Raw genomic sequence first — 10,181 nt, 5'->3', positions numbered from 1 at the left:
ACGTTAGAAGGGGGACGAGGTTTCAGTTTCAGTTTCAGTTTCAGTACCTCAAGGAGGCGTCACTGCGTTCGGACAAATCCATATACGCTACACCACATCTGCCAAGCAGATGCCTGACCAGCAGCATAAACCCAACGCGCTTAGTCAGGCCTTGAGAAAAAAAAAGAAAAAGGAAAAAAAAGGTGAATAAATAATAGATAAGCTTACATAAATAAATAACTAACTAATAATTATAATATAAAAAAGGTAATAATAATAATAATAAATAAATAAATAAGACAACAATGATAAATAAACAAATAAATGTAAAACATGAAGACACACATTCACACATACACCCACACATGCATAACAGATATGCACCATTCCAGACTTGTGTCCTGGAGACCCGTCGAAGGCAGTGGCACGGAAGGGAGGGAAACACAGGAAAACCTGTAACATCTCGCTGACTCTGTAGACTATGTTCTTTTTTACTAGTTGCAAAAGAGTACATCCCCCCCCCTTCCCCACTTATCTCTTCCTTGCGCAATATACATTACGCTAAACAAAGCAAGTGGATAACCTTTTACATGAGCTGTCGGCCTCGGCGTACAAAGCTATCGCCGTGAAAAGTATTTGATCTGTCTATTTTCGCTTTTCCAAATAATAAAAGGGTTAAACCAACACACAGCCCCAAACGTACATTATGACGAACCACAAATGGCAATAATATTTCAGTTTCCATCATGCTAGTTCCGAATAATATAACCAGCACCAGTCGGGCTACATTACAATTACATCACATTTCCATCCCCACAAAAATGTTTGGGAAAATTTACATACCGCAATTAGACAATGTCCATTACAGACCTGAAACAATCCGAGTTGAATAAAATTATGGCAAAATGATACACCTAAACAACAAATTTACTAATTCCCCCCAAATATTTAGAGATAAAAGAATGCCGGATTTACAAGATTTCCACTAAAAAAAACATCACCCCGACCTTGCAAGCAACCTAAACCTCACCTTGATGTCGACCAATATCACAATTCACATCACTACATTAATGTTAAGCAGACAAACACAGACTCCCTCACCTGTCACCAGGTAAATGGGCACACCGCTGGCCCAGGGTGAAACACAGACCCACACACACACAGAGAAAGAAGGGGGTGACAACGAACACACCCCACTACTTCTGTTAGACGACGCCCAACAGCTCCCACGCTGGAACGGTGACCCGTCTCTTGACAGAGCTTGGCATCAAAAGCCCAGGGAAATCTTTCTCTCCCCTCCAGACAGATTTCTGAACTCGCTCAGAGCTCACAAAAACGTTCAGGAGAAGGGACATGACATACACATATCCTCAGATATGCACGTGTAAAAGCATGAAGGAGAGAGAGGGAGGTGAAGGAGAGGGATGGAAAGAGGGGGAGAAGGGAGAGGGAGAGAGAGGAGGAGAGGGGGGGGGGGGGGGGGGGAGTGAGAAAGGGGGAGAAGGGATGGAAAAGAGAGTTGCACATGAACACATGCATAGCAACCGTCACGAGCCGTGACAAGTTGAATATGGTTTTATTCTATCCAGTCATTTATCTGTGTATTCTATTGTTCAGTTGAATATTGTTTTATTCTATTCCAGTCATTTATCTGTGAATTTTATTGTTCAGTTGAATATTGTTTTATTCTATTCCAGTCATTTATCTGTGAATTTTATTGTCCAGCTGAATAATTGTTTTATTCTATTCCAGTCATTTATCCATGTATTCTATTGTTCAGCCGAATAATTGTTTTATTCTATTCCAGTCATTTATCTATGTATTTTATTGTTCAGCTGAATACTGTTTCATCCTATTCCAGTCATTTATCTGTGTATTATATTGTTCAGCTGAATATTGTTTTATTCTATCCAGTCATTTATCTGTGTATTCTATTGTTCAGTTGAATATTGTTTTATTCTATTCCAGTCATTTATCTGTGTATTCTATTGTTCAGTTGAATATTGTTTTATTCTATTCCAGTCATTTATCTGTGTATTCTATCGTTCAGTTGAATATTGTTTCATCCTATTCCAGTCATTTATCTGTGTATTCTATTGTTCAGTTGAATATTGTTTTATTCTATTCCAGTCATTTATCTGTGTATTATATTGTTCAGCTGAATAATTGTTTTACTCTATCCCAGTCAATTATCTGTGTATTCTATTGTTCAGTTGAATATTGTTTTATTCTATCCAGTCATTTATCTGTGTATTCTATCGTTCAGTTGAATATTGTTTTATTCTATTTGTCGCGAGATGGATTACATTTTTTACCTTTTGACCCTTTTCCTATTTCGTGTGCCTGTGTGGAAATGGATTTGTATAATGTATAAACTTCGAACGCCTGTTGTTTAAGTGTGCTTGAGTTTCATATAGTGTCATTTCCTGGGTTTTCACGTGCTGGGTTTTTATTTTTCCATTAAGCTGTACTCAGGGCAGCATCAGCTGAATTTTTGAAACTGGTTTTTGGAAGTCAGACGCGCGGCAGAGCTCTCAAGAGTAACATCCATGTGGATGTTCTGGATGTGGCAATATGTATTGCCCAGTTGTGTATAACACCTGTGTGTGTTGAAGTTAGGTTTTCCTGACTAGCCAAGTCCACCAGGGGAACAAGTTGTTCCATGTAAGTAGCTAGTATTTATTTTCAGTTAAACGTTTAAATGTTCTCGTTCTTTTTGTGTGTGTGTGTAAATGCTGCATTGGATAAATAGGAAGGGGTCTCTTTCGAAATGATTCTGTAAAGCATAAAAGTGGTTGACTAGCTTGTTTGTTGTTATACGTGGTTAATTGATTTCCTTGCTGCACTGTATTAAATCATTACTCGTCCTAGTAATGGGGGATTTTGAGTAAAATTCATTGTTGTAATTTTTCCCGTATTGTAATAGGTCTCGGATAAGTTCATTTCCCAAGTAATGGTGGTGGTAGTGCCAGTAGAAGTGGTAGTGGTGGCAGTAGTGGTAGTAGGAATTGTTTTGCATTTGGTTGGGTTTTATATTAACCACTTATTGGAACTGAGCCGTGTTTGCCAAGTGCAGTGATTAAAGCAGATTTTCTTATTACGTAATTGAATTAAGTCTTAAAATTGTTATTTTGATGTTTATGCTAGTTTGTGATATTACTGTCATAGTAATATTGGCCTTTTAGGCCTGTCCCTGTTCTTGTTCCTGTTCCTGGTATCTGGGACGGCAGACTGGCAGCGTCCCTTCGCCAGACTCCGATAGCGTCCTGGGTTGAGCGTGGACGCTACAGCCCAGCTATTCCCTTTCGTCCCTTTTCCCTTGTTTCCCTTTTCCCAGCCCATTTGCATCCTTTGACCCTTCCCGGACATCACCCGTTCGTCCATCTTCTCATCGTCGTCCCTCGTCGCAGCATCGTCTATCATCTTGTGTCGAACTTCATCACACCGGCTTTTCCGCCAGCCCCCTCAACAGTGCCGCCCACCGTTTGCGGTAGGGGTAGGTGGAAGAGGTCAAGATTTGTGTTTGTCCCCTCCCCTTCTTTCCCTCACGTTCCCAGAAGGGACATCGACTTTATCATTAGTCATCACTCGGGATCCAAGTTTGTGTGTGTGTGACCATGAGTATGTGTGTGTGTATGTGTGTGTGCGTGTGCATGTGTGTGCTTTGATTGCATGAGGGCTGTATGCCATAGTTTGACAGTATACTTTTTGTCTGGGGGTTTTCTTATTTGTATTTGCAATTGTTCGTCGTGTAATAAAACTTTATTTAACTTTTCTAGTTCCTGATTCCTTCTGTGTGAGAAGGTAGGTCCCGTCCAAGGAGGGTCGGGGCGCGACAATGGTGGAGATGCGGGGTATTTGATTGTCATTTCGCTCAGGAACTTTGGGGTTTGTGTTATGTAGAGGTTAAGGTTTTGTTGTTGTTGTTTTTTCCCATACATTGCGTATATATATATCTCTCTTAATTGTTTTCAAAAGGTGTTATTTCAAATCTGATGATTGAATTGTAGACCCAAGTGGTTGTCTTGACTCAAGATTGATTTTCCTTTTGTTTTCTTAGACTTGTTGGGATGTTTACACGGTCTATGGCAATGGCGAGTAAACAGCGTGATGTAGAACCTGGGGATCTGGCTCAAGAGCAGTCAGGTCCCAGAACTCCATTGCAGGAAACACCTCTCAGCAGGTATGGGAAGGGTTCAGCTGGCAGGGGTAGATCAAGAGGCATTAGTCAGTTGGTCGACTCTGTAAGACCTGGTGAGAAAGAAGTGGAGCGAGAGATCAAGACTGATCCCAGCTCACAGTTCAGTCCAGCTTCAGCTCCAGCCACTGACATGTCCGCAGTGTTGATCCATTTCCTACAGGCTCAGCAGGATAGAGAAGAAATGAGACTGAAGATGCAAGAAGAGAAAGAAGAAATGAGACTGAGGATGCAGGAAGAGAGAGAAGAAAAGCGCTGGAAACTTCTTTTAGACCGAGAAGATGAAAGAAGGAAAGCTGACATAGTACATCAGGAGAGATGGATCGAGGCTGAAGAGGCTCGAAGGAAGCATGAAGATGAGGAACGGCTGAGAAGGGAAAGGAGAATTGAGGGTCTGAAACTGAAACCCTTAGAGGACAGATAACGTGGACGACTACCTAAACCAGTTCGAGAGGATAGCTGAGCTACAGGGGTGGGAAAAGGAAACGTGGTCAAGTCACCTGCTGCCTTACCTTACGGGTATTGCAAGATCCCTCTACTTTGCCCTCCGTCCTGAAGAACAGAATAACTATGATAGTCTTCGTGCTGCACTGATGAAAAGGTTTAACCTTACAGCAGAGGGCTATCGTCGGAAGTTTAGAGAGGCTCGTAAAGAAACGGGCGAAACTTTCGAACAATTTATCGTAAGACTGGATGGTTATTTCCAGAAATGGGCCAGCTTATCCAATAAGGATGTAAACAAGGTTGAGGATTTGAAAGACCTTATCATAGGTGAGCAGTTCATGGAGACCCTGTCCACTGATTTAGCCATCAGGGTCAGAGAGCGACAACCAGCCAACGTCCAGGAAGCGGCTCGAGCTGCTGACGTCGTCGTTGAGGCCAAGAAGTCCACCCGGAAGGTTCAGATGTCTGGCACTTCCAGCAGCGCAAGTAAAGGTCAGGGAAATGACAAAGTGAAGGACTCCAAATCAGTGGGTTTAGAATCAGATTCCCTCAGGGTTGCTAGGGAGAAGGGTTTATGCTTCAAATGTAAAAGGCCAGGTCACATGAAAAAAGACTGCAAAATGGCGGCTATGGTGTCAAGCTTCGCCACGAAAACGGGTACAAAGGGTTCCTGCACTTTGCAAAAGGTGTAGTGCAAAGGTTTTCCACCCTCGTTGTATGGTACGTTTGAACGGGAGGGAGGTGGAAGCACTGAGAGATACCGGGGCTGATTCTCTGATAGTGGATAGTGCGTTGGTTTCTCCTGCAATGTGTACTGGTAAAAAGAAGTGCATCACACTGGCATCAACAGGACACCAAGAGCTTTGCGACACTGCCCATGTTATGCTGGAGTCGCCTTTCTTTACCGGCAAAGCCTTAGCTTTGGTCATGGAAAACTCTTTGGTTCCTGTCATCATTGGGAATCGGGTGGAGCTTGAGCCCGGCAGAGAGTGTCGAGTCCCAGTGTACAGTGTTGATCCTGAAGTAGGAGCCGTTGAAACCAGGGCCATGGCACACAAAAAACGAACCCCTGAAAAACCTTTGCCTGCATCGAAGCCACTGATCGGACAGATTGGGCCCGAGCAAGTTCTCCAGATGCAACGAGATGATGACACATTGAAGAGGGTGCGCGAGAATGCAGAGTCTGGGCAACAGTTCAAGGTTAGGAGTTGCACTGTACACTTCGAGAAGAGGAAGAAGCTTCTGTACCGTGTTTACTCTGGACCCACGGGGTCGTACAGCCAGCTTGTTGTTCCCAAGTCCCTGCGAGATGAAGTCATGCACCTTGCCCACGATTCCGCTATGGCAGGACACATGGCTGCCAAGAAAACTCGTGAAAGGGTGTCGCAATCTTTCTACTGGCCAGGCATGTGTTCTGACATCAGAAGATACTGTTCTTCCTGTGACCAGTGCCAAAGAACAACTTCTCGAGGACTCATAAAGAAAGCCCCCCTGGAAAAGATGCCTCTACTGGATGAACCCTTTCGACGCGTAGCTGAAGATTTGGTGGGCCCTATCACACCAGCTTCAGAAAGAGGTTATCGGTACATCCTGGTAATGGTAGACTATGCAACGAGATACCCGGAAGCAGTTCCACTGAAAAGTATCAAGACAGTCGCAGAAGCACTGTTTGACATGTGGTCAAGACTTGGGATACCTGCAGAAGTATTGTCAGACCAAGGCACACAATTCGTCAGCAACATCATGAAAGAGGTCCAACGCCTCTTGTCTGTCCAGGGCATTTCAACTACTCCTTACCATGCCCAGTGTAACGGGTTGGTCGAAAGATTTAACGCCACCCTCAAAAGCATGTTGAAAAGGCTATGCCTCGAGAAACCGAAGACATGGGATCGTTACCTCCCTGCCATTTTGTTTGCATACAGAGAGGTGCCTCAAGAATCTACGGGATTTGCTCCCTTTGAACTTCTTTATGGGAGAACAGTACGGGGCCCCGTGCACGTCTTACAACTCTGGACCAAGGAAGTGGAAGACGAAGAAGTAAAGACTGCATCGCAATATGTGGTGGACCTCCGAAACAAGATTGAAGAGACATGTGAGATTGCTAGGCAGAGTCTGGCAGAGGCAGCCCAAGTACACAAAAAGGCATTCGACAAGAAGGCCGTACAGAGAAGTCTGAAAATTGGTGACAAAGTTCTTCTGTTACTCCCAGAGAAAAAGAACAAACTCCAAATGTCTTGGAAGGGTCCGTATCTGGTCATTGTGAAGAAAGGCCTGAACGACTATATTGTCAGGGTAAAGGAGAGAGAGAAGTTATACCACATCAATCTTCTCAAGAAATACACCGACAGGACCGAGGAAAACAGGAAAGCAGCCACTGTCGTGGTGGAAGAAGAGCCTGAAGAAGTTGGATACACGTCTTCAGAGATCCCATTGCTTCCGTTACAAGCTGAGGAGGGACCAGAGGACGTCAACCTGGATCCACAAAACGCGGACATGCACCAAGAGCTTCGGGAGGTCTGCAGTGAGTTTAGTGATGTGCTGACAGACGTTCCCTTGCTGACTACTCTGGATGAGTGTGAGGTGGTGATGTCGACGGATAAGCCAATCAGGACTCCACAGTACCCTCTACCTCATGCCACAAGAGACATAATCAAAGAAGTGGACAATATGCTGAAACTGAATGTAATTGAAAGGGCCGCCTCCCCATATTCGTCACCCATAGTACTGGTTAAGAAAAAAGACAAGAAAATCAGGTTTTGTGTCGATTTCAGGAAGATCAACAAGAGCGTTGTCTTTGATGCAGAGCCGATGCCTGATGTGGACTTTCTTTTTGCGATGATTGGAAAAGCCAAGTACCTCAGCAAACTAGATCTGTTAAAGGGGTATTGGCAAGTACCGATGAAGAAAGAAGATCGCCCAAAGACTGCATTCACTACTCCTGATGGACAGTTTCAATGGCGAGTAATGCCGTTTGGGTTGAAAACGGCTGGCGCTGTGTTCAGCCGGATGATGAGGAAACTTCTGTCACCATTGGGAAGACCTGACATCCAAAACTTCATGGATGATGTACTTGTCACATCTGAAAGCAAGGCACAGCATCTGGACGCTCTTCGATGCCTGTTTCGCAGACTTCGTGAGATCTAACTTTCTGCACGACCCTCGAAGTGTTATTTGGGTTCAAGGAGTTGGAGTTTCTGGGACATGGGGTTGGAAATGGAAAGATGTGGCCGGTCACAGAGAAAATTGAGAAAATTCGTGACGCAGCCCGGCCAACCACAAAGAAGGAACTGAGGGCATTTCTTGGGTTGGCAGGTTTCTATCGCCGTTACGTTCCAAACTTCTCCTTGATTGCTTTGCCCTTGACTGATCTGACAAAGGGGAAAAAGCCTAACAAATTGGAGTGGAACGATGATTGTGAAGGTGCTTTCCAAACCCTTAAGTCCAGACTATGCAGTGGTCCGATCATCTGCCTACCAATGATGGATCTACCTTACGTGTTGAGAACTGATGCATCAGACAAAGGCCTTGGAGCAGTTCTTCTGCAGGACCAGGGACAAGGACTCCAGCCTATCACCTATGCCAGCAGGAAACTCCAAGGAGCTGAACTGAATTATCCAGTCATTGAAAAGGAATGTCTGGGCATAATCTGGGGCATTGAGAAATTCGACCAATACCTCTATGGGACGTCGTTTATACTGGAAACTGACCATCAGCCCTTCCAACACCTAGAACATGCCAAGACAGCAAGTGGTAGGCTGACACGATGGGCTCTCAGACCACAGAAGTACTCTTTCCATGTGAGAGTGATACCGGGCAGAGACAATGTTGGTGCTGATTACTTGATTATTTGTATTTGCAATTGTTTGTCGTGTAATAAAACTTTATTTAACTTTTAGTTCCTGATTCCTTCTGTGTGAGAAGGTAGGTCCCGTCCAAGGAGGGTCGGGGCGCGACACTATTCCAGTCATTTATCTATGTATTCTATCGTTCAGTTGAATATTGTTTTATTCTAGTCCAGTCATTTATCTATGTATTCTATCGTTCAGTTGAATATTGTTTTATTCTAGTCCAGTCATTTATCTGTGCATTCTATTGTTCAGTTGAATATTGTTTTATTCTAGTCCAGTCATTTCAGTGCCTTCTTTCCTATTAGTTTTTTATTTTCTTTTAATATTTTTATTTCAGTGCATTTACTTGTTTGTTCATTTAATTTCTTCTTCTTCTTCTTCTTCTTAGTAGTTGTTGTTGTAGTAGTGGTAGTTATTAATTTATCAATTAATTCGTTTTTCTTTTCTAGGGCAGGCTGTCGATGTCTAACCAGCGCTTTCAGGTTCATGCGTCGGTTATCCATCTGCTCCGTTGTGTGTGTGGTTTTTTTTTAAGCACCGAGTTGCGGTGCAGCGGTGTATGTGTCTAAGACTGCACGCTTTGATGACTTCCTGAAACTAAAACTTCTTTTATTTCATATGGTCATTGTGTGCTTGCATGTGCACAACCAATCTCAGCGCAACAACCCATGGATAAATTAGCGTCTTAAGGGGAGGGGAGAGTGGGAGGGGGGTGAAGGGGGGGGGGAGGGAGGGGAGAGTGGGAGGGGGGTGAAGGGGGGGGGGAGGGAGGGGAGGGGAAGGGTTGGCGCCGTGAGGGTAGGAGGGTGGGGGTGGGACAAACGAAACGGTTTAACTCTCTCCATACGAACGGCGAAAGAGACGACGTTAACAGCGTTTCACCCCAATTACCATCATCAAAATATTGCAAGCGGAACGCTCTTATACCGTGAAGAGGTGAATGTTGACAAAGAATACAACAATTCTGACGACGGAAGCTAAAAGTTGGGTCATTCAGACACCCACTGGACATCCGAGGGGTCTGTGTAGAGAAGAGAGGACTGGCCGTACTGAGTGAGTTAAACAAGTTGTCATTAATATTTCTAGAACGGTGTGTGTGTGTGAATAGAATAGAATAGATTTTATTGTCATGAAACCTTAAGGTTTATAAGACAAAAGTGCAATGGCAAACGAACGAATGAATGAATGAAAAACACACAATTAATCAATCAGTTAATGCAATAAATTGCAACAGCATTCATAAACAAATTTTCCTAATCTTGTTTGTATATATTCATCATCTGTTAGCATCATCTGGCTGAGAATATTTCCTGTGTTATTCGAATTTTGAATGTCTTTTAAAAATTGTTGCCTTAAGATTTAAAATTCAATACAATGATCAAGAAGATGGATTTCGTCTTCCACTATGTTACACTTTCTTCACAATCTGTCTTCTTGTGTGTGTGCGCGCGTGTGCGTGTGCGTGTGACCCTGAATTTTTTTCAAACCAGTCTTTGTCGCGTTGGGTCTAGGGCTGGGTATAGGAAGGCAGTGAATTCATGTCCACTGTGTCCAGGGCTGGGCATAGGAAGGCAGTGAATTCATACTGTGTCTTGGGCTTGGCATAGGAAGGCAGTGAATTCATGTCCACTGTGTCTAGGGCTGGGCATAGGAAGGCAGTGAATTCATACCCACTGTGTCTAGGGCTGGGCATAGGAAGGCAGTGAATTCAT

The 10,181-nt window shown here is 43.8% G+C and overlaps 1 protein-coding gene across 1 annotated transcript; it reads left to right on the top strand.

Moving 5' to 3' along the window:
• The first annotated feature begins 4,070 nt into the window (after positions 1-4,070).
• Positions 4,071-8,230, top strand: LOC143285918 (uncharacterized). The gene is made up of 4 exons (XM_076593368.1): positions 4,071-4,188; positions 4,949-5,107; positions 5,472-7,513; positions 8,138-8,230. Exons 1-4 carry the CDS (start codon positions 4,071-4,073, stop codon positions 8,228-8,230), a joined length of 2,412 nt encoding a protein of 803 aa, XP_076449483.1.
• The last annotated feature ends 1,951 nt before the right edge of the window (positions 8,231-10,181 follow it).

Source organism: Babylonia areolata, chromosome 9, assembly GCF_041734735.1.
Source record: "Babylonia areolata isolate BAREFJ2019XMU chromosome 9, ASM4173473v1, whole genome shotgun sequence".
NCBI lineage: Eukaryota > Metazoa > Mollusca > Gastropoda > Neogastropoda > Buccinidae > Babylonia > Babylonia areolata.
Note: the sequence above shows the minus strand (reverse complement) of the source record. Positions and strands in the feature narration are given on the sequence as shown.

Bases quoted from the DNA above. Each gene is read 5' to 3' on its own strand.
- LOC143285918 (XM_076593368.1), top strand. From the start codon at position 4,071: ATGGCGAGTAAACAGCGTGATGTAGAACCTGGGGATCTGGCTCAAGAG. The intron at 4,189-4,948 runs GTAGATCAAGAG...ACCTTATCATAG, and splicing joins GAAGGGTTCAGCTGGCAGGG to GTGAGCAGTTCATGGAGACC. The intron at 5,108-5,471 runs GTAAAGGTCAGG...TGGCATCAACAG, and splicing joins TGGCACTTCCAGCAGCGCAA to GACACCAAGAGCTTTGCGAC.